Source organism: Schistocerca piceifrons, chromosome 1, assembly GCF_021461385.2.
Source record: "Schistocerca piceifrons isolate TAMUIC-IGC-003096 chromosome 1, iqSchPice1.1, whole genome shotgun sequence".
NCBI classification, from domain to species: Eukaryota; Metazoa; Arthropoda; class Insecta; order Orthoptera; family Acrididae; genus Schistocerca; species Schistocerca piceifrons.
The window spans coordinates 343024178-343048644 of NC_060138.1; the positions used below are offsets into that span (position 1 = coordinate 343024178).

At 43.9% G+C, this 24467-nt stretch overlaps 1 protein-coding gene across 2 annotated transcripts in view; it reads right to left on the bottom strand.

Moving 5' to 3' along the window:
- LOC124783843 (uncharacterized PE-PGRS family protein PE_PGRS54-like) overlaps positions 1-24467 on the bottom strand; it is a 57758-nt gene that overhangs the window by 11837 nt on the left and 21454 nt on the right. For both annotated transcript variants that reach the window (XM_047254052.1, XM_047254054.1), the window contains exons 2-4: positions 10377-10427; positions 2785-4395; positions 1549-2571 (exon numbers count right to left, since the gene is read on the bottom strand). In XM_047254052.1, coding sequence (XP_047110008.1) covers positions 1549-2571; positions 2785-4395; positions 10377-10427 — 2685 coding nt within the window. The remainder of the gene's footprint in view (positions 1-1548; positions 2572-2784; positions 4396-10376; positions 10428-24467) is intronic.

The window sequence follows — 24467 nt, forward strand, 5'->3', positions numbered from 1 at the left end:
GGACGACATCATCCAAGTGTCCGGACCGTTCGCCGGATTGTTACGTTATTTAAGGAAGCAGGAAGTGTTCAGCCACATGTGAAACGTCAACCACGACCTGCAACAAATGATGATGTCCAAGTAGGTGTTTTAGCTGCTGTCGCAGCTAATCCGCACATCAGTAGCAGAAAATTTGTGCGAGAATCGGGAATCTCAAAAATGTCGGTGTTGAGAATGCTACGTCAACATCGATTGCACCCGTACCATATTCCTATTCACCAGAAATTGCATGGCGACAACTTTGAACGTCGTGTACAGTTCTGCCACTGGGCACAAGAGAAATTACGGGACGATGACAGATTTTTTGTACGCGTTCTATTTAGCGATGAAGCGTCACTCACCAACAGCGGTAACGTAAACCGGCATAATATGCATTATTGGGCAACGGAAAATCCACGATGGCTGCCACAAGTGGAACATCAGCGACCTTGGCGTGTTAATGTCTGGTGGGGAATTATGGGAGGAAGGATAATTAGCCCCCATTTTATCGATGGCAATCTAAATGATGTAATGTATGCTGATTTCCTACGTAATGTTCCACCCATGTTACTACAAGATGTTTCACTGCATGACAGAATGGCGATGCTCTTCCAACATGATGGATCTCCGGCACATAGCTCGCATGCGGTTGAAGCGGTACTGAATAGCATATTTCATGATATTTCATGACAGGTGGATTGGTCGTCGAAGCACCATACCATTGCCCGCACGTTCATCGGATCTGATGTCCCCGGATTTCTTTCTGTGGGGAAAGTTGAAGGATATTTGAAATCGTGATCCACTGACAATGCCTGACAACATGCGTCAGCGCATTGTCAATGCATGTGCGAACATTACGGAAGGCGAACTACTCGCTGTTGAGAAGAATGTCGTTACACGTATTGCCAAATGCATTGAAGTTGACGGACATCATTTTGAGCATTTATTGCATTAATGTGGTATTTACAGGTAATCACGCTGTAACAGTATGGCTTCTCAAAAAAGTAAGTTCACAAAGGTACATGTGTCACATTGGAACAACCGAAATAAAATGTTCAAACGTACCTACGTTCTGTATATTAATTTAAAAAACCTACCTGTTACCAACTGTTTGGATAAAATTGTAAGCCATATGTTTGTGTCTATTACAGCGCCATCTATCACTTAGCGAAAAAAGTGGTCCAACTAAAACATTCATATATCTTTATGTACTACACGATACGTAATAAAAAATGGGGGTTCATATTAAAAAAAAAACGCAGTTGATTTCCGTTTGACCTATGGAAGCGCCATCTAGCGGGCCAACCAAGCGCCATCTGGTTTCCCCCATCAAGCTAGACAAGTTTCGTTCTTTGTAGTTTTTTCGTTTGACACTTATTTTGTGAGATATTTGACCTAGTCATGATCCACCCTGTATATATCCTTAAATAATTACATAAAGTGAATCATATCTCTCATCTACTCTCATTACAGAATATAAATAATATATGAAAAATTAATTATAGTGTAAGATAATACTTTGGTTCTTACTGGTGTTACTGGAAGAGTCAGAACCAGAGCCTCCAGTGCCGAAACTGCCACTGCTGCTGCTTGAGCTACTCTTGCTGCTGGAGCCTGAGCCACCTCCAAAGAAACCTCCAAAACCTCCAGGTGGTCCACCAAAGCCACCAGGTCCGCCACCAGAAAGTTTACCTCCAAATCCACCTCCACTGACTCCTTCACCACCGAATCCTCCAAAGCCTCCAGCTCCACCGGCACCTCCAGCACCACCTCCAAAACCTCCAGCACCACCTCCAAAACCTCCTGCTCCACCAGGACCTCCTCCTAAACCACCAGTACCTCCAAATCCTCCTGGTCCTTTGCTGCCGAATCCCCCAGGGCGTCCAATACCACCACCTCCAATGCCTCCAGTACCTGCAAGGCCTCCATTAGATCCTGGGCCTCCAGGACCAAAGCCTCCAGCTCCAGCACCACCAAAACCTCCAGGACCTGCAGCTCCTCCAAGTCCACCAGCTCCACCACCTGCTCCACCTCCTATGCTGCCACTGCTGGCATCACTTTTGCTACTGGATCCACTACCAGCACCTCCTCCAAAACCTCCAATGGCAGGAACTCCGCTTCCTATACCTCCAAATCCACCAGCACCACCTTTTCCACCACCAAACCCTCCCGCTCCACCACCCAAACTTCCTGAACCTCCAAACCCTCCTACTCCTCCACCTACACCTCCTGCTCCACCTCCATAACTTCCTGCTCCTCCAAACCCACCCGCACCCCCTTTTCCACCTCCAGCTCCACTTCCCAAACCCCCTGAGCCTCCAAACCCTCCAGCTCCACCACCCAAACCCCCTGAACCTCCAAATCCTCCTGCTCCTCCACCTACACCTCCTGCTCCACCTCCATAACTTCCTGCTCCTCCAAATCCACCAGCAGCCCCTTTTCCAGCTCCAAAGCCTCCAGAACTACCGCCCAAACCTCCGGCACCACCAAAAGATCCTGCACCACCACTTGCACCACCTGACCCACCTCCAAAACCTCCTGCACCTCCAAATCCTCCACTGCTACCTTTACCACCTTCTAAACCTCCAGTTCCACTGCCAAGACCTCCAGCTCCTCCAAATCCTCCTGCACTACTGCCTGAGCTACTTGAACTTCCTCCAAATCCTCCTTTTCCACCAGAGCCAAATCCTCCACCTCCACCTCCTATTCCCCCAACTCCTCCCACACCGCTGCCTGCACCACCAAGCCCTCCTGCTCCTCCAAATCCACCAGCACCCCCTTTACCACCTCCAAAGCCTCCAGTTCCTCCACTGAACCCTCCTGTACCTCCAGAGCCCCCAAAACCACCTGCTCCACTCCCTGAACCAGCTCCCCCAAATCCACCAGCCCCTCCTTTACCACCTCCAAACCCTGTCCCTCCACCAAGCCCTCCTGCACCTCCAAATCCTCCTGACGCCCCACCAAGCCCTCCTGTACCTCCAAAGCCTCCTGATCCTCCACCAAGCCCTCCAGCACCCCCAAATCCGCCTGCTTCACTCCCTGCACCTGCACTCGCTCCTGCCCCTCCAAAACCACCTGATCCTCCTTTTCCACCTCCAAAACCGCCAGACACACCTCCAAGGCCTCCAGACCCTCCAACACCACCAAAGCCACTGGATCCACCACCTCCATAGCTACCGGCACCTCCCTTACCACCCCCAAAGCCACCACTTCCACCACCAAATCCTCCAGTGCCACCAGAACCTCCAAACCCACCTGCTCCAGTTCCTGAGCCAGCACTACCACCTCCAAATCCTCCAACACCTCCTTTACCACCACCAAAACCTCCTGCACCTCCACCACTTCCAAAACCTCCTGCTCCTCCACTGCCTCCAAAACCTCCAGATCCTGCACCCCCAAAACCACCAGCTCCACCAAAACCACCAGAACCACCTCCAAGTCCTCCTTTACCTCCTCCAAATCCTCCAGATCCACCAAAACCACCAGATCCTCCTAGGCCCCCACCACCACCACCAATTCCTCCAGGACCTCCAATTCCACTTCCAAGACCTCCAGCTCCACCACCAATGCCTCCACTGGCAGCATCACTCTTACTGCTAGAACTGCTACTACTTCCAGCTCCTCCTCCTATGCCACCTCCAATCCCTCCAGAACCACCTCCTAGTCCACCAGCTCCACCAAAACCGCCTGGTCCCTTACCACCAAAACCTCCTGCTCCTCCACCAATACCTCCACTACCTCCTCCAAGCCCTCCAGAACTGCCCCCTAATCCACCACCTCCACCAAAGCCACCTGGTCCCTTACCACCAAAACCTCCTGCTCCTCCACCAATACCTCCACTACCTCCTCCAAACCCTCCAGAACCACCTCCTAGTCCACCAGCTCCACCAAAGCCACCTGGTCCCTTACCACCAAAACCTCCTGCTCCTCCTCCTCCTCCTCCTCCTCCTCCTCCTCCTCCTGCTCCTCCTAGGCCTGCTGAACCGCTACCAAAACCTCCTGATCCACCCAGACCACCTGTGCCTTTTCCACCAGCTCCAAATCCTCCAGAACCCCCCAGGCCACCTGCACCACCACCACCAAAGCCACCTGAACCTCCCAAACCTCCTCCAAATCCACCCAAGCCTCCTGCACCTCCATGTCCTCCAGAACCACCCCCAAATCCTCCCAAACCTCCAGAACCACCTCCAAAACCTCCAGCTCCTGCACCAGCCTGTGAGGAACTACTGCTTTGGGACCCTGTACCTCCGCCACTACCACCAAAGCCTCCAGGACCCTTGCCGTCAAAGATAAATCCTCCGTCAGGGCCGCCACCAAAGCCTCCTAGCCCTCCTGATATTGAACCACTACTCGAGGATGACTGTGCACTTGAGCTACCTGTAAAAGTCAAACAAAGCTCCATTATTCTTCAAATAAACTCCAGCTGGAAAAGTGTTGCGGCAATGGATGTGCTGAAAAATATTGAGGTGTGTTGAACGATACTGGAACATTTTTTTATATGTTTGACTTCCTTTTTAACTTTTCTAGATCTTTATGGGTTACTAAATGTGAATACTTTCTCTGTGAACGGATACTGTGAACAAATGTTTAAGTTTTCTTTTGGAGCGCTGTATTACTTCGGAGTTATTACGATAAACAAGCTTTGAATATTTTTTTGTGTATTTAATTGTAGCACACATCTTAAACATATTCCCTTGAATAGAAAAACTGTATGTATGCTCTTATTAAGCTTTTGACATAGGGACTACTGTGATAGAACATTTGTTAAAATCTGAAGCAAAACTTATCACACATGTATTTGGGAAATGCATTTATGACACAAGAGCTGAATCTGTTGGTACATATCAGATTCGTTTGCACTATTAGCATCAGTAACATACAAATGGGAAGAATGTACACTGTGCTGGTAGTCTTGATTCTACAATTAGCATTTTATCCTGTTATTTTTTCGAATAGTTGTGCTTCATAGTATTGCAGTCCTCATTCGAAAAAAATACAGGATGTTAACAAAAAGTGTCATATTCCTACAAGAGATAATATTAGTTAAAACTAGACAAAAAGTTCCTATAATGTCAATCTATCCTCTCATTTCCATATGTCTAAGTAGACACTACAGGAAATGCTGCATGTGGTTATCACACATCCTGACACATCCTCCAGTCTTCCTTCACAGTGAATTATACGCTTTTTCAGATACGTCTTGTTCATTGGAAATCTTCACATGTACCGCACATTGTCGTTGGGTTGGGCACACCAATGCTGTTAAATGTTCCCATTGCGAGAAATTCACAGATTCAGGTCCAGTGAATGGGGATCACATGCAGGTGGACCTCCTCGATCAACACATAGCCCAAAAAACGTTATAACGAAGTAGTGGCGCACGATCCATAGAAAAGAGCGCGCCATAGTGCATGAACCAACGTCGTCGCCTTTCTGAAAGGGTGAAGTTCACCAACAGTGCTGGTAACTCTTCGCGCAAAAATCGGTGACACACAACACCTGTTACACTGAGGTGTCAGAAGTAATGGGATTGTGTCGGACGTCCTTTTGGCCAGCGTAGTGCAGTAACTCCACGTGGTATGGACTCAAGAAGTTGTCGGAAGTCCTCTTCAGAAGTACTGACCCATGCTGCCTCTATACTCGTCCATACCTGCGAAAGCTTTGCCACTGCAGGATGTTGTGCACGAACTGACCTCTCGCTTATGTCTCATAAATGTTCGATGAGATTCATGTTGGGCGATTTGAGTTGCGAAGTCATTCGCTCGAATTGTCCAGAATGTTCTTCAAACCAATCGCGAACAGTTGTGGCCTTGTGAAATGTCATTGTTGTTTGGTAACATGAAGTCCATGAATGGCTGCAAATGCTCTCCAAGTACCCAACCATAATCATTTCCAGTCAATGATTGGTTCAGTAGGACCAGAAGATCCACTTCATTTCACGTAAAGACAGCCCACACCATAATGATCCTACAACCAGCTGCCCCAGTGCCTTGTTGACAACTTGGGCCCATGACTCCATGGGATCTCCGCCTCACTCTAACCCTACCATCAGCTCTTATCAACTGAAACCGGGACTCATCTGACCAGACCACGGTTTTCCCGTTGTCTAGGGTCCAACCAATATGGTCACGACCCCAGGAGGGCACTGCAGGCGATGTCGTGTTGTTAGCAAAGGCACTCTCGTGGGTCGTCTGCTGCGATAGCACATTAACACCAAACTTGGTAGCACTGTCCTAACGGATCGTTTCGTCGTACGTCTCACACTGATTGCTGGTGTTACTTCACGCAGTTTTGCTTGTCTGTTACACTAACAACTCTACGCAAACACTGCTGTTGTCGGTCGTTAAGTGAAGGCTGCCGGTCACTGCGTTGTGTGTGGTGAGAGGTAGTGCCTGGAATTTCGTATTCTTGGCATAATGTTGACACTGTTTATCTAGGATTTCCCTAACGTCTGTTTATTTCCATCGTGCGGCCATAACCACTTCAGAAACCTTTTCACATGAATCCCCTGAGTACAAATGACAGCTACGACAATGCACTGCCCTTTTACACTGCCCTTTTATACCTCGTATATGCGATACAACCGCTACCTGTATGTGTGCATATCGCTATCCGACGACTTTTTCAGTGTAATCTGTCTGGTTGTTTGTTGTAGGTCTCTGACAATTCATATGATGCATTGATACTGAAGCGAGTCTGCTGTCTCGCCTCCTTATATGTTTGAAGATTTGTGCCTACCTAAACATGCGTATTGTGTAATTTAGTATGCCATCTCCTGCAAATAAAATGCAGGCTGTTAACAACGGATCTTCAGCCCATATCTCAACAGGTATTGGTTTTCAGACATATCGTTAAAGTACCTTTTCTTCTAGTTTTGACCAATACTACCTCCTGCAGTAACATGTGACACTTTTTTTCTAGCAACTTGCATATTAAAAGCGTTTTGGGTAATAGGAATACAGAAACATAACCAGTTGGATGTAGACAATCTGATTGATTTCCAAGAATAATTAATGAAATGTTAGAGCTGTTGACATTGTGGGTCATCCCCAGTACATTCCTTTCAGAAGTTGACATATAAAACCACTTTTAAGTGTCTACATAAGCACCCTTTAGTGTAAGAAATACGGACCCAGATATTATATAATGTGCACAGGGGGAATGCCCAAAGTTGTGGTATATGATAATGCTACTTTTTCTGAATACGAATCCAATACTGAGACAAGGTCCCTGACGTAACGCTGTTGCTCTTAACGACATTTCGATTGTGTTTAGTTTAGGTATCATATTAATGTTGTGTTCTTTACTAGGATTCGAATCCGTCACTGTGGAACTTTTGAAGTGTGGAGTTCTCCTCGGTTGGCTCAAATGATTCACAGAGAATCCTTTGCACACTCTGCTGGATTAACATTCCCGGAAGAAATGATGCAGCGGGGAAAAGGCTGGTTCTGAGACTAGGGCGTTGCTTCCAGAATGAATCTTTCACTCTGCACCGAAGGGTGCTCTTCTTTGAAACTTCCTGGCAGATTAAAACTGTGTACTGGACTGGGACTCTGTGTGATGTTCGGCTGGGCTGGAATCGTGAGGGGATAGCTCAGACGGTGAGAGCATTGTCCATGAAGAACAAAGTTCGTTGTTCGAGCCCTGGTTGGGCATATTATTTAGTCTGGCAAGAAATTTCAGAATAGTCTGCTGATAACTCCCTTCGAAGTTTCACTGTATGAAACTGAACATTAATTTCTCGTTTTGTTCAAGCAACAGACATTTTAAGGTACCGATTACATTTCAACAACCTTTATTTCGGGCAGTAACACTGTTGTAGAGTTCGCAGCAGAGTGTTGCCATGGAAATGAGTTTACAGTGCACTCAGGATTTTTCAGCAGTCAGTACTTCATTTTCAATCGTTAGGAGCCTAAGGACGTTGAGCTGGGAGGACTTTTTCTCGGTTGGTGCCAGCCCTTGCGATCAAACAATATCATATTATTGCAGTAGCAACTGCGGTCTGCGGAAGGAACGTGTGTTATTATTGCAAATGTCTACATGTTTCAATTAAGCGAAACAATTATACCTTAGTTATCTGGGTGTCCCACTTCCGCTTTCATAGACTCTCAGTGTAAAGCACCAAGTACGAGCCTCATGTACTCTCTTGTCTTCTCCTTACCCTGCTTATCTTCCTTTCACGCTTTAGTCGTTATACTGGGAGGGGCTTCTTTCACTCTCCCAGCAACCATCCCTACTCTCTACCCCCTCCCGACCAAAAAATCCTACTACAAAGCTATAGGGAAAAACGCACACAGCATTCAGCATGAAAAATTCAAGAGGACCATGTATTCTAAAGATAAAGCTACAGTATGTTATAATACTAGTTGTGTTCAATAGCAATGCCGACAAGGCTCCATATGTATGAACAAATGCAAAATGTAGCCATGCTAACAATTCCTTACAGCTTTCGTGACTGCATTTTGACACCAGTAGTGGGAGAAGAGAGCACAGCTTATGCTATCCTAAGCGCTGTATTCCAAGGCGAAGGAGCGTTTGTCAGATGTTGCGTGACATCAACTTGGATCTGATACACGCCCAATTTCATGTACATCATCTGATCGAGGACTACTACCAAATATGCGTGAAGGTGTGAACACGATTGATGAATGTTACTGCAGCCGTACTAATTACTCACGCCCTCTGTGTTGCACGGATACGTGTATGGGAAACACAGCATAATGAAAGACTATCATTTCATCTTCAGCGTGAGAAAAAACTACGCAAATAAGAGACATTGGAATTATATAGTATTTTTCTATTGGGTTTAAGGCGCTTTTCGTTTGATGATACTAATACGTGTCAGTGATGTAACTTCGTTTATCCGCAATGTAATCCGCCTTACACGTGAGAGGCGTTCCTTGTCTCCAAGAAACCAAAACCCATGTGGAACTACCGATACGAAATCTCAGTTTCGTTCCTCTGTGAGTAAGCGGTATGGTCTGAAAGATGATGAGCTGTTTGGCGTGCAAACGAATGTTAGATATCGTTATTTCAGATGCCCGGTTGAACTGACTCGCATACTTGCCACTGAACATAAAGTGGAAAAACTAAGATTAAGAAATGCCACCTATATACTTGCTATTTTTGCATGGCAAGTTGCCAGGGCTAAGGCAACATATTGCTATGACTTCTCGGCCATCTACGTAGTTTCAGAACGCTGGAAGTCTTCTTCATTACCGACGCAAGTGTACAACTTCTCAGCAAGTCTATTGGTGATGGAGTTCCTGTTCTGTGGTCACTCAAATATTCAGACATCGACATATTACGTCTTGTTATGCAATTGGTAAAGTGTTTGGCAAAGCTTTTATGTGCGATGAAGTACGTGTTTTGGGTGCCTTTAGTGCCACTCAGTAGATAATCCTTCTCTACGTCCAGTAGACAATCCTCCTCAAACAGTTAATTGATATTTTAAGACAAAACACTTGAATTTTTAGAAATCTTGCGGTAAAATATTTTTAGACTTCTTTCAAGAAGAAATCTCTATTTATGTTTGACTCATGAATGACAAGAAGAAACGAATATTTGATCTGTAGCGTACTGTTACAAACAGCTAGAGCTGGACATCCGTTCGGGATAAATAGTCAATTGATACTTTCCAAGTGAGCCAAGCGAGCATACACTTTGTGTGATGTTAGAAGAACTACGTCACACACTCACTATGCCGTAATTTAATTTACATTACTGCGCTCTTACCTACAACGCCATACTATTACACCTCTGGACTCTGTGCAGTTTGAGTATGGGTATCCTATGAAGGATCGCTGAAATTTGAAATTATCATTGCGAGAAATGCATGTAGAATATTACTGGGTCATTAGCGTGTTATGCTCGCCAGACATGTTTGGCCGGACAAATTGTATCAAAGAGATGTCAAAATTCAGACAGTCCATTCCACTGTTCCGTGAACTCATTGAACATAATGTTTACGATAATTCATTATAAGCATCGGAGTTATTAACATCGCTGTATGATCTGACGGGTCCTGAGGTACACAAAATAAATTACTAAACCTACAATAATTAGTTTTAAGCAATTGAAATACGTTTAAGAACAATAATATTAAAATCTCTAATAAATTGTAACAAACGAAAAATGGATTTTTACAGGGGTGAAAGGTAGCGCAAACAAATTAGGAAAAAACAAAAATACTTGATTAAGATACATTAAAATTTTAGTTACGTGATTCATTGCAAGAATACAAAGGAATATTTCAATAGCAGACAGTGATAGTTCGAGAGAGGAGCATTGTGGAGTTTTTTTTTTTTTTTTTTTTTTTTTTTTGTTATGTGAGGAATACAGATGATGAATGTACTTACTGGAGCTGCCGGAGGAACTCTTCCCCTTCGGCCGTAGTCCATAGCCGATATCTGTAAAGAAAACGAAACTACTGATTACGATGTCTTTTACACAATTTTTTTGTGAGTGTATCGCTGTATGTGTCCCTGTGAGTGTTTCGAAGTTTAATTCACAGTGAAAGAACAGTATTTGTAATTATGACGAGACATTTACGGTTTCAGTTTTGTTTGGATTTTCTATTTCTTCCTTTTTTGGCATCCATCATTTACTTTAATACAACTGACAGAATTCCATTTGTTATTTTAGTAATCATTTAAGTTGTTCTTTGAACCGAAAAACTGTGTATCATTGTTTCAAATAGTTTAGTACAGATATATAACGAAAGAAAAGGAAACGCATATGATTAAAAGGCCCCGGGAGTAGACAACATTCCATTAGAACTACTGATGGCCTTGGGAGAACCAGCCCTGACAAAACTCTACCATCTGGTGAGCAAGATGTATGAGACAGGCGAAATTCCCTCAGACTTCAAGAAGAATATAATAATTCCAATCCCAAAGAAAGCAGGTGTTGACAGATGTGAAAATTACCGAACTATCAGTTTAATAAGTCACGGCTACAAAGCATTAACGCGAATTCTTTTCAGACGAATGGAAAAACTGGTAGAAAGCGACCTCGGGAAGATCAGTTTGGATTCCGTAGAAATGTTGGAACACGTGAGGCAATGCTGACTCTACGACTTATCTTAGAAGATAGATTAAGGAAAGGCAAACCTACGTTTCTACCATTTGTAGACTTAGAGAAAGCTTTTGACAATGTTGACTGGACTACTCTCTTTCAAATTCTGAAGGTGGCAAGAGTCAAATACAGGGAGCGTTAGGCTATTTACAATTTGTACAGAAACCAGATGCAGTTATAAGAGTCGAGGGGCATGAAAGGGAAGGAGTGGTTGGGAAGGGAGTGAGACAGGGTTGTAGCCTATCCCCGGTGTTATTCAATCTGTATATCGAGCAAGCAGTAAAGGAAACAAAAGAAAAATTCGCAGTAGGAATTAAAATCCATGGAGAAGAAATAAAAACTTTGAGGTTCGCCGATGACATTGTAATTCTGTCAGAAACAGCAAACGTCCTGGAAGGGCAGTTGAACCGAATGGACATTGTCTTGAAAGAATGATATAAGATGAACAGCAACAAAAGCAAAACGAGGATAATGGAATGTATTCGAATTAAACCGAGCGATCCTGAGGGAATTAGATTAGGAAATGAGACACTTAAAGTAATAAAGGAGTTTTGCTATTTGGGGAGCAAAATAACTGATGACGGTCGAAGTAGAGAGGATATAAAATGTAGACTGGCAATGGCAAGAAAAGCGTTCTAAAGAAGAGAAATTTGTTAACATCGAGTGTAGATTTGTGTCAGGAAGTCGTTTCTGAAAGTGTTTGTATGGAGTGTAGCCAGGTATGGAAGTGAAACATGGACGATAAATAGTTTAGGGGAGAGGACAAGAAGACTTTCGAAATGTGGTGCTACAGAAGAATGCTGAAGCTTAGATGGGTAGATCACATAACTAACGAGGAGGTACTGAATAGACTAGGGGAGAGGAGAAATTTGTGGCACAACTTGACTAGAAGAAGGGATCGGTTGGTAGGACACGTTATGAGGTATCAATGGACCACAAATTTAGTATTGGAGGGCAGCGTGAAGGGTAAAAATCGTAGAGGGACATCAAGAGATGAATAAAGTAAGCAGATTCAGAAGGACGTAGGTTGCAGTAGGTATTGGGAGATGAAGAAGCTTGCACAGGATAAAGTAGCTTGGAGAGCTGCATCAAACCAGTGTTTGGACTGAAGACCACAACAACAACATTTCGTAGTTAGTTCTATGGTGTGCAATGCTGCTCGTCGGTTTCATTTCCAGAAACATCTGTGAAATGCCGAGAGTGTATTTTTTCAGTTAAAACAATTTCTCTCAAGGATAATGATCCAATTATAGGCCATCTTCCAGACTAACTGACACGTAATAGCTATACGCTGAAATTATTTGGATACATTATTGTATTGACTTTAAGAAAGAAACCTATAACTTCATGGAAGCTGTTGACATTAGCTTTTTTTATCTGTTTCTGCATTCTGTAAAATGGGTGGAGGATTAAATCAGTTTTCGAATCTCCCAACCTTTTAGCATGTTGATCAAACTGTGTATGATTTTAGCTAGTTTCATGACTATTTAAGCGAGTGGTGGCGTAATTTCATGTTTCTGCCCAGTCACGGACCCTGTAACACAGAACACGATCCCACAAAAAAAAAAAAAAAAAAAAAAAAACAACCTTTCGTAGAAGCACTGGTCGTCTGCATTTACCTGCAACTGTCGTTAACAATTGACATGACAAGCTAGGTCAGATACCAGTAACTGCTACCCTGACTTATTACAACGAGAAAAGCGACACTGAGACAAAAGAGGGGACAACTGGAAAAAATAATTGATAGCCATTATTTTTCATCAAATAAGAATTCTGATTTACGCTAGTTCCAAGTGGAACGGGCAAAATTGTTCCTGATTTTAAGATTTTAATGTAACAGTTTTCTGCACTTCCCACTGTAGAACCTGAAGATGACCAACGTATGATCGCAATCGACTACCGTTGTTATTACGTTATGTTACTGAATTATTGTATCTAAAATAAAAAGAAGAGTATAAAAAGTCAGACACAATTCTCCGCAGACAGAATGTTTGAGAGATGTACGGGGTGCGTCGATTACTTGAAATTATCCTGCGGAGATCATATGCGAGGGGCAGACACAAAGTTTTAATTGTCACCTGGAAAACATCAAGTGGCTACCACAAAAGCTCGTGATGGTATTAGTCCTCTACATATTCGTCCTTCATCGCAAAACATTTTGTCTAACTCTGGATGGAGTAGTCTGCATTTTGGATGTTTCACCTTGCAATATCAACTCGTTGTCATTCCGCAACGCCTGCCACGCACTGGCTTTTTCACCCGAGGGAAGAAAAAGGAGTCACTGTATGCCATGTCGGGAGAATACCGGGATGAGGCACAATTTATTCGTTCAAAGGAGCAGCATGTTTGACTGTGTCCTGCAGAATAGGAATGTGTGAAATCTTATGATACTGAACTGCTAAGGTAATCAGTCCCTAAGCCTACACACTACTTAACCTAAGTTATCCTAAGGACAAACACACACACCCATGCCCAATGGAGGACCCGAACCTCCGCCGGGACCAGCCGCACAGTCCATGACTGCAGGGCCTCAGACCGATCGGCTAATCCCGCGCGACTTCTGCAGAATAGTATGCGGTGTTATAGCGGAGAAAAACCACGTCCTTGGGCAACTTTCCGCGACGCTACGTCTTGATAGCCTCCTGTAACCTCGCCAGGACTTTTCGGCAGTATGTTCCTGTGATGGTTTGCCTCACAGTCTGTTAGCACGACACCACGGCAGTTCCAAAATATACTCAGTATCACGTTGCCGTATGGTGGTTGGGTCCTGGTCTTTATCCATGGCGGAGAATCCCACGGCTTCGTTTGCTCCTTTGTCTCGGGACCATGGCCCAGCACTCGTCCACTTTGATCAGACGGCTAAAATTGGCCTCACACAGCTGCAACATTTCAACTGCTGCCTCCGTTTCGCGGGTTTTTTGAATGTGCGTGAGAAGTCGCGGATCCCAGCGGGCAAGGGCTTTTGTAACGTGCAAAATGTTGAAACTGATTTGTGACCGAATTTCACTTTTTCTCAAGTTTGTTGAGGAGATCAGCTATCTGTTTTAAATTTCTTACGTATCAGGGTTTGAAAACCGATGACGTGAAGATCCACAAGAAATCTTCTTTACTTGCGTTGCCTGTAATTCAGTGGATTGGTGCAGATGAAGGAACTGTAATGCAGAGAAAACTAGAATTCAGTATTGCTTCATTCATTAATCCGTTTTTAGGCTTTTCGACTTTAGCCATCATCCGCGTATGTATATAAAAAAATTGGAACATACGTAATACAAATGTATGCAGACATTTAGGGATAGTATATAGCTAACAGAAGGTACGTCAAACAGTTACTGATAAGACAATGTATCGCGAGGTGGCGCAGTGGTTAGACACTGGACTCGCATTCGGGAGGACGACGGTTCAATCCCGCGTCCGGCCATCCTGATTTAGGTTTTCCGTGATTTCCCTAAATCGCTCCAGGCAAATGCCGGGATGGTTTCTTTGAAAGGGCACGACCGACTTCCTTCCCCATCCTTCCCTAATCCGATGAGACCGATGACTTCGCTGTCTCGTCTCCTTTCCCAAAACAACCCCCCCCTCCCCCCCCAGTACCTACTGCAACCTACAACTAAGACAATGTATCAAAATGGAACCATACTATACATTAATACTAGAAACATCTATAATTTTACAAAAGAGCACCTACCCCGGTTCGGATAAAAACCAGAGGATTACATAGTTACCCCTCTGTATGCTAAACTGGACGCTTCAACCAGTCCTCACAAGTCCATTATCATATACTGCACTGCAAAATGTGTGTTATCATCACAATGCCGCGCGGGAGTTGACTTCCAACGAACTTGAGCAAACACGGAATTCAGATTGTGAATACAGAGAGGTACAATGGCGTGGTCAGTAGGTGGTGCCACACTACATTCAAGCTGACAACCGGTACCCTCAAGAAGAAGAAGAAGAGCAACACAATTAGCTATTTATAACTACCAAAATAAGTCGTACAGTACGGTTCCATTTTGCTCCATGTGTCTTTTCTGTAACTATTTTCTATACCTGCTGTTTGCTATGTGCTAGCCCTTAAGTGCCTCCATAGTTTTTGTTACACATGCTCTGATTACGGTTAACGCCGAAACGCGTAAAATGGAGCAGTAAATGAAGGAATACTGGATTCTAGTTTCCTCTGAATTACAATTCCCACATCTGCGACCAGTTCAGCAAATTGCAGACTACGCAAGTTATTCACCAAGGTCATCTCTCTCCTGGTTTACGTTCACGGCACATATTTGTTGCTTCTTTATATTGGTTGATAATTTGTTTCGACTAACAAGACGGCTAGATTATTAGTTGAAACTAGTAATCAATCCAAGTAAAGAGGATTTTATTTTGCAATCTTGACTTCAAAGGTTTTCAATCCCTGATATAAATAAAAAATTTAATTTTTTTCACTATCACTTCGGTTGTGATATGCCGATCATAGAACATCAGAGTCTTCACTTCTCTTGTGATTCCTGGTTCTTCGCAGAAAAATATTCTGCTTCTTCGCATATCGTCATTTAGTCTTCTTTGATCACACTAGAAGCATCTTCTGTCATATGATGGTGCGTTGTTGCTGCACTCTTCCACCAGCTCAACATGTATTGTTGCAGTGTAGTTCCCTTCCAAAAGCAGAAAACGAATAACCACACGATACCCCACTCCACACTATCAATGGATTACTTCACTTTGCTTTGTCTTCTCTAACGGAATGGTACGGTTTCGTGCTGCGGGGATTGCAGCGCATACCACTACTGCAGGCTCGATTCAGCGGACAAAAATATAGTTACCGGATTTTATTTTTTGAGGGGATAGTAAAAAATTTATGATTACAGCTCGTACCTGTGTGCCAGTCATCGGGAGCACCCACTCAATAAAACGAACGGAAGTAAAAGCAACAGCGTATCAGCATATTTTTCAGTGGCGGAGCAATGCCGAAGCAGAGGCGATATAAGGCGGAGGCACAGAGGGGCTCAAAATCTGGCAGGAAACAGAGCCAAGGAAGGAAATAACTTTCAGAATTAATAGGAAGAGGTATGTGAGTTCTCCTACACTTTGTCCTATTCTCTGCCTGCGAAAGGAAGCTGTTTCCTCGGCCCGCAGACTGTTGTGTGTCACTTCTACAGCTTCACTTCGTTCAAGTAGCACAAAAAAAGAAACTGCCGATCAGACACTTATCGACAGCTTGGTTATATGGCAACAGTACGGTTGTTTCACATAGCTGCCGCCTACACAAGTCACTCATTTTTTCAACAATGGAGTTTGTGCTGCTACATCGCTTTTCCTGATCCCAAACTCAGACTGGTACAATCAGCTATGTAAGTGAAAATAATTCATTACGCGACACATAAAAGAAAAGTAGGTAAACTGTTTATTATTTCAAAAGTAATCGGCATAACTGGTAATAAATTCATCCCGCTGTGAGACAAGGCGGTCAATGCCTTCATCAAAAAAGTTTGCGATTGCCTACGGAACTATGATAGTACCCAGGTGTGCACGTTTTAGTTCAAATGGTTCAAATGGCTCTAAGCACTATGGGACTTAACATCTAAGGTCATCAGTCGCCTAGACTTAGAACTACTTGAACCTAACTATACTAATCCTAAGGACATCACTCACATCCATGCCCGAGGCAGGATTCGAACCTGCGACCGTAGCAGCAGTGCGGTTCCGGACTGAAGGGCGTAGAACCGCTCGGACACATCGGCCGGCTAGCAATGTCAGATGGGGTAACAACACGATGGGCCTCTCCTGGTTGAATGTTGTCTTTCAGTGATACCCCACCTTCTCGAAATCGTTTATTTCACGCAAACACAAGTCCACGTGACATATGTGTTCGTCATACACTGCAAATATTCGGGCATCTATTTCACTTCCTGACACTCCTTCCGCAGTCAAAAACCGCACCACACCTCGATTTTCTTCTTCCCCGCGCTGCATAGTGAAGTCGGAAGCACACACGATTCGCTGACCCCACGTCGAGCACGTCTAAAGGGACAAATGACACAGCGGCGAATGTTCACGCTGTTCCTTCCTGATTCCCAACAGAGGGCACTTCTATGCACACCTACTTGCGTCATGACCGCAGCTCGTGGTCTTGCGGTAGCGTTCTCGCTTCCCGCGCACGGGGTCCCGGGTTCGATTCCCGGAGGGGTCAGGGATTTTCTCTGCCTCGTGATGACTGGGTGTAGTGTGTCTTTCATCATCATTTCATCCCCATCGACACGCAAGTCGCCGAAGTGGCGTCAACTCGAAAGACTTGCACCAGGTGAACGGTCTACCCGACGGGAGGCTCTAGCCACACGGCATTTCCTTTCCTTACTTGCGTCATCAATGTCGCGCCATGGCCGTTGTACAAGGTGTAACGGGTTCAAATATTCAAATGTGTGTGAAATCTTATGGGACGTAACTGCCAAGGTTATCAATCCCTATGCGTACACACTACTTAACGTAAATTATCCTAAGGACAAACACACACACCCATGCCCAAGGGAGGACTCGAACCTCCGCCGGGAGCAGCCGCACAGTCCATGACTGCAGCGCCTTAAGACCGCTCGGCTAATCCCGCGCGGCGGTGTAACGGGTATAAGTGCTGGTAATTTTATATGTGTTGCCTTAATACGTTCCCATCAGCGTGTGGGTTCTTTTTTCTCTGTGCCGAACAGTATTCCCATAAACACGCCACAAACTTTACGACCTGAGGCTTACTGCACAGTCGTAACTGCACCACTATGTGAACTACGCCTGTCAGTATACGCTAATCGTTTTGCGTTAAAGTGTCCACACTGCAACACCTGGCATAGTATCCAGGGGAAAATAAACATTAATGGCATACACTTGTCACATATACTTCGACATTCCAACCTAAGACATATAATTATTAGTCTGCAGATGACGTAAATCTGATGTTGTTCAGTACACCGTTCTCATTCACCAACAGAAATATCTGCTCTCATGCCCGTTACATCCTGTATAGTCTGTCTCGTTTTCATATGACAGCCCTTACATTACAGAAGCTATTAGTCGCTGTGCCTTAATGAAATTTGTCATTAAAAATATATCACTTTTTCAAACCAACAGCTCAATTAATGGAATCAACACTAGAAATAAGAATAATCTTCACAAGGATTTAAAGACACTTAGTCTTGTACAAAAAGGTGTGCATTCAGGAACACATATTTTCAATAACTACCAGCAGCCATAAAAAGCTTAACAACCAATGAAATTCAGTTTAAGAGAGAGCCTAAAGGATTTATTGGTGGCCAACTCCTTCTACTCCATTGATGAATTTCTCAGTAAAACCAACTGATTTGTATATATATATATATATATATATATATATAAGTACAATATAACTTCTGCACAATTTCAGTGCAGTAATGTGTTCGTTGTAAATATGTGTGTGTGTGTGTGTGTGTGTGTGTGTGTGTGTAAGTACAATCTAACTTCTGCACCATTACAGTGCAGTAATGTGTTCATTGTAAATAAGTATTATAGAAGTTGTATTACAAGTTTATTACCTTATAAATAAATAAAAAAACATTTTTATTTTAAATTCAGTGCATTAGTATTTGTAAGATGACTCTTTCATATAGTCTTCGTTAAAAAATGACGATCATTCCACTTGGGACCTGTGGAATGGTACATTAGCTTATTTGTTTTAGTTGTAAATATTTATCATGTGTTGTTGTTTTTTCTGACATGTTCTACATCCTGGAGGACCTCCTCACTACGGATCAATTGGAATGAAAGTAAATCTAATCTAGCTGAGTTGAAAGAAGTGCAAGGAGGCTGTCAAATTTACCTATTTTGGCGATAGATCTGAACACATCAACTAAAGCTGATTTCAGTGGCATAATCAATGAGTTGCTTTGCTCAAACCAAGAAAACACAAATTAAATTCTATAATGAAAACATAATTCCCAGCCGGCCGCTGTGGCCGTGCGGTTCTGGGCGCTTCAGTCTGGAACCGCGTAACCGCTCCAGTCGCAGGTTCGAATCCTGCCTGGGGCATGGATGTGTGTGATGTCCTTAGGTTAGTTAGGTTTAAGTAGTTCTAAGTTCTAGGGGACTGATGACCACAGATGTTAAGTCCCATAGTTCTCAGAGCCATTTGAACCATAATTCCCAGGAAGATCTAAAATGAAATGTTATTACTTGTTGAGGAAGTAATGAAACCAGTTATTTATTCATTATAGTAAAACCAGAGAAAAGTAACTGTAAAAAGAAATATATAAATTTTGTTTCCCTTTCGGTTTCCTTAGAAAGCTTAGACAATTTGTAAATCATTTACTAGAGTGATACATTTGACTTGTAGTGCGCAATATTTTTAATCAGTATGGTTCATTGTAGTAATATTTTTCAGTAATGTTTCATTTTCATTAAACACATTTAGAACATTGAAATCTTTACAAAGTGTGTGTAGAAAAAAAAATTGTCTGGAAGTTCTTACTAAGAGGGGTGGGGGGGGGGGGGGGGAGGGTGAAAGCTCCAGCATGGCAGTTGTGCCAGGGGCGCAGAATCACTTCGGTACGGCCCTGCTCTCTGAAACTAAGGATAGGATTTGGTTGTACGTAACACGTGATGTTTCCTTCAGCTAGACGTCACGCGACTGTGTAAAAGAAAAAAAACGAAAGAAACAAAACGGAAACTACATTTCGTTTTGCGCTCGCCAAGGTCACGTCGTAGTGCCAATCTAGTCGGCGCATCTCTGACTGCCTTTTCTTACGGCTGCAGCGAACACAACTTGGCGCGCCTTCGCGTCTGTTATTTCCGATTCGCTGCGGGCGAAAGCGAACGCCGTTGGCTGTCGAGATGACTTCCGCGCGATGACTTGTGCTAAGACCGTGCATCGCGTCGCACCGGCCCGCTGCACGTGCCAGCTGTGTTAAGCGACCCTGGGGGCTGTTTGGCCAATACGGCGACAGGATGCGGCGACTGTTGCCCCCATCGTCTGCTCCCAAGGCAATGACGATGGCGAGATGGCGCGAGCGGAAGAGGAAAAAAAGCACTCAAAAAGTCAGCGCAGCCAATTGTATTTGTTTTCATTACTACGCCGCTTACCACAACCGTCCATTCCGCAACAGCGTTTTCTGCGAAACCTTTGATGGGGATTTGTAAGGAATACCTCACGACTTCTTCGCGAAGTAAACAAAGCAATATAAATTAATAGGTCTGCAAATACATACTGCATGCCGTAGCCATCTCAATGTGAGTTATTCAGTTGGGAATGGTGAGACCAGAAAAATGAGAGATACGTGGTGACATACAGTTCCTGGCCACCGTACTGCGCATTAAATTCTTGTGTACAAAACCTAAACCGCCTTTGGAGTGTAAAAGAAAGTTTTGACATTGATACATCAACTGAAGGGATGATGGTTATACAGAGGGGTCCATAACAATGTATCCACTGTTTAAAAGTCCATAACTTGCAAACTAATTGTAGGAGTTGTCTCATTTTTGGTGAAAGTGTAGCTTAAAGTTCAACTTAAAGATATCACTGTAGGTGTTCGAAGTCGTCACCATTAACATCCACACACAAACGATGCCGCCGAACTGCAGCACGAACTACTGACTGCAACGTGTTCAGTTGGATATTTGCACATGAATGTACGATGGATTCTCGAATTTCATCCAATGTGCGTGGCTTTTGTCGATAAACGACGTCCTTTAGTGTTCCCCACAGGTAAAAGTCCAGAGGCGTTAGGTCTGGGGAACGTAGTGGATACTCCACAGCACCTCTACGGCCTATCCATCTTCCTGGTAGATCTTCGTCGAGACACGCCCTAACACGGTTTTGGTAGTGGGCTGGGGCACCATCTTGTTGAAAGTAAACTCTTCCGTCTCCATACAATTCTCGGATGGCAGGTAAAATGGATGTCTGAAGCTTCTGAAAGTACACCTTACCGGTAACCGTACCGTCAAAGAAGAATGGCCCAATCAAGCCCCGGTAAGACAACCCACACCACACATTTACTCCCGGCAAATTCACGGTTTTGTCTACATGCACGTTCGGATTATCGGCGGCCCAGTAGATGCAATTGTGGCGATTTACTGTACCACTGAGTCTGAACTGTGCCTGTCAGACCACACAATCATCTCTGCAAACTCTTCATCGTTGCGCACCATGTTAGTAAACCACTCGCAGTACTCCATTCTACGATCTGGATCGTCCTCGTTCATCGCGTGTAGCAATCGTGGGATGTAGCACTTCCATTTTGCTGTCTTCAAAATTCGCCGAACACTTGAGCGATTCACTCCAGTTTCCCGGGCACACTGTCTCACAGACTTCTGTGGTGACCGAGTGAATTGTTGTAAGACACGGCGGGAGTTAGCTGGACTTGCTACTGTTACAGGTCGTCCAGATCGTTGTTTGCGTACATCTTTAACACAGCCTTCGGCTTCAAATTTGTCTCGAATGCGACCAATCGTTAAAACGTGGCGGTGGCTCTGTTTGATATTCATTTCGCCATTGCTGTTGAACCTCATTAATGTTTTCGTACTTAAAATACCACTTCAAAACTGACTTCCTTTCATGGAATGTAGGCCTTGCGCCAGCCATGTGTACTCGAATAACGAGGTGAAACTAAGAACAAAACACTAACTATCTGGCGACTGTCATCTGACAAAACAAAACAACACAATACAACGCTTGTGTGGCGATTGACGGAACTACAAACTATTACACTACCAAAGATGAGACAACTCCGTCAATTAGTTTGCCAGTTATGGACTTTTAATCAGTGGATACATTTTTTTGGACCCCTCTGTATGCTAAACGAGACGCTTCAACCAGTCCTCACAAGTCCATTATCATAGACTGCACTGCAAAATGTGTGTCATCATCACAATGCCGCGCGGGATTAGCCGAGCGGTCTAGGGCGCTGCAGTCAGGGACTGTGCGGCTGGTCCCGGCGGAGGTTCGAGTCCTCCCTCGAGCATGGGTGCGTGTGTTTGTCGTTAGGATAATGTAGGTTAAGTAGTGTGTAAGCTTAGGGACTGATTACCTTAGCAGTTCAGTCTCATAAGATTTCACACACATTTGAACATTTTTTTATCATCACAATAGTTTGCTCCTGAGAGATAGAGAGCGCAGAAAATAACTATGGTGCGCTAGGGGTGTGGTGGGGGTTCTGTTGCAAAAGTCCACCCCGTAACAGAAGAGGTGCAATTCGATAACTGAAGCCTATTCAAAAATATCTTGAATAAACTAAATAAGTTATAAACTACACTGAGTGAAGAGCCTCTCATCTAGAAAATAGAGGGAAGAAATTTCTTTGGGTTATCTCAATAAAGTAACACGGAGTGCGAATCACGACTCCAATTACGGAGCATTTCAGGCGTGGAAAATCAGCGTACTGGATAAGACCTGACTGAAGGGCGAGAGCAAGGTTTGACAAGTTAAAGGGGTCCAAAGTCAATAGTTTCTCACCAGAGTACCTAAAAACAATTAATCGCACAAACAAAGGATCAAGGAAAGCAAAGCAACGTATATGAGTATATCACTCGTTGCGTTTGCCAGAAGTAGAGACACACAAATGTTGTGGTGCGATTACCTGTGCATTTCTGGTGCGTGCATTTCGATGAGAAGTAATTAAAAATAACAGCGTTCAATTGGTTTAATGGAATAGAAATCCTCGAATGTGTATCCAATCCAGCTATCACGATTAACAGATTCGGACTCAGTGTTAATTTTCTCGTTTTTCTTCAGAAATGAAATACTGGAATGCGTGAACACGTTCATTCGGATCTTAAGAGGAGGATATTCCAGAGAGAATACAGTTCTTGGTCGGTTATATCATGCCAGTCAGATGTGACACCTTAGGCACGGGTCGTCTGATGAACGTTGGGTGTTGTGTGATGTCCTTAGGTTAGTTAGGTTTAAGTAGTTCTAAGTTCTAGGGGACTGATGACCATAGATGTTAAGTCCCATAGTGCTCAGAGCCATTTGAACCATTTGAACCATGCACGCATTAGGAAACGTCACTTATAAATCCACTGTAAATTTTCCAAGTGAGGGATATACACTGGAATTCGTACAAACACTGCGTTTCTTAGTCAGCTAAGCCAATGATATCTACAGTGATAAAAGCTTCTCATAACTTTACCTGTCAGATAGAATAAGAAACTCATTAGAAGATACTGGAAACTACATACTTATAGGGCTACGCTAAACGCCCACAGAAAGGCACGTAGGTGCAGTTTGAAAACATTATGCAGGGCGTCTCTCCTAAGAGCCCTCAGGCACATTTTCTCTGTTGTTTCGGCAAATATTTGCAATTTCGTTTTTGTAACTTGAAGCTGGAGTCAACCTGAAAGAATACTGCTCGTCGCGTGTTTGAAGCGACGTCCAGTGTCGACGGAAACTGTTTGTTTGTTTCCCGTTACTAATAAAATAGTCTTCAATGTGGAATTTGACGTGCCCATTAGATGCAGCAGTCCCAAATGAGTCTATTGCGATATTCGTTTCACCTGTATTAAAATACTGACAATAAGACTGCCGTGGCCCGTGATGGCTGCTTGCAGCGCTACTGAGTCGCTGCCGCACTGCTGTTTAATCTTCACGTCTTTTTAACCTTGTTAATACATAGTGATAAAACAAGTATCGCACCACTCTATCGAATGGGCACACAAAATTCCGCTTTAAAATCATTATATTTGTAACGGGAAACAAACTGACGCTTTCCGGCGATAGAGGGGGTCGCATGAAAAATGTGATGAGCACTATTTGTTTCGGTAGACGCCACTTACATACTGCAAAAACTATATTTTAAATATCTGCCTATAAACCAGAGAAAATGCGCCTGTCATCTCTTAGGGGAGAGTTCAAATGGCTCTGAGCACTATGGGACTTAACTTCTGAGGTCATCAGTCCCCTAGAACTTAGAACTACTTAAACCTAACTAACCTAAGGACATCACACACATTCATGCCCGAGGCAGGATTCGAACCTGCGACCGTAGCAGTCGCACGGTTCCAGACTGTAGCGCCTAGAACCGCTCGGCTACTTCGGCCGGCGCGTATATCAGTGATATGCTAGTTTCAGTGAATGCTGAAATGCTTAATATATTAATGTAATATTCTCACAGATTATTATTATTATTATGATCATTAGAGCCGGCCGTTGTGGCCTAGCAGTTCTAGGCGCTTCAGTCTGGAACCGCGCGACCGCTACGGTCACGGGTTCGAAACCTGCCTCGAGCATGGATGTGTGTGACATCCTTAAGTTAATTAGGTTTAAGTTGTTCGAAGTACTAGGGGACTGATGATCTCAGATGTTAATTTCCATAGTGCTCAGAGCCATTTTTTGATTATTAGACTACCGGCAAATATATTGGGCGACCAAA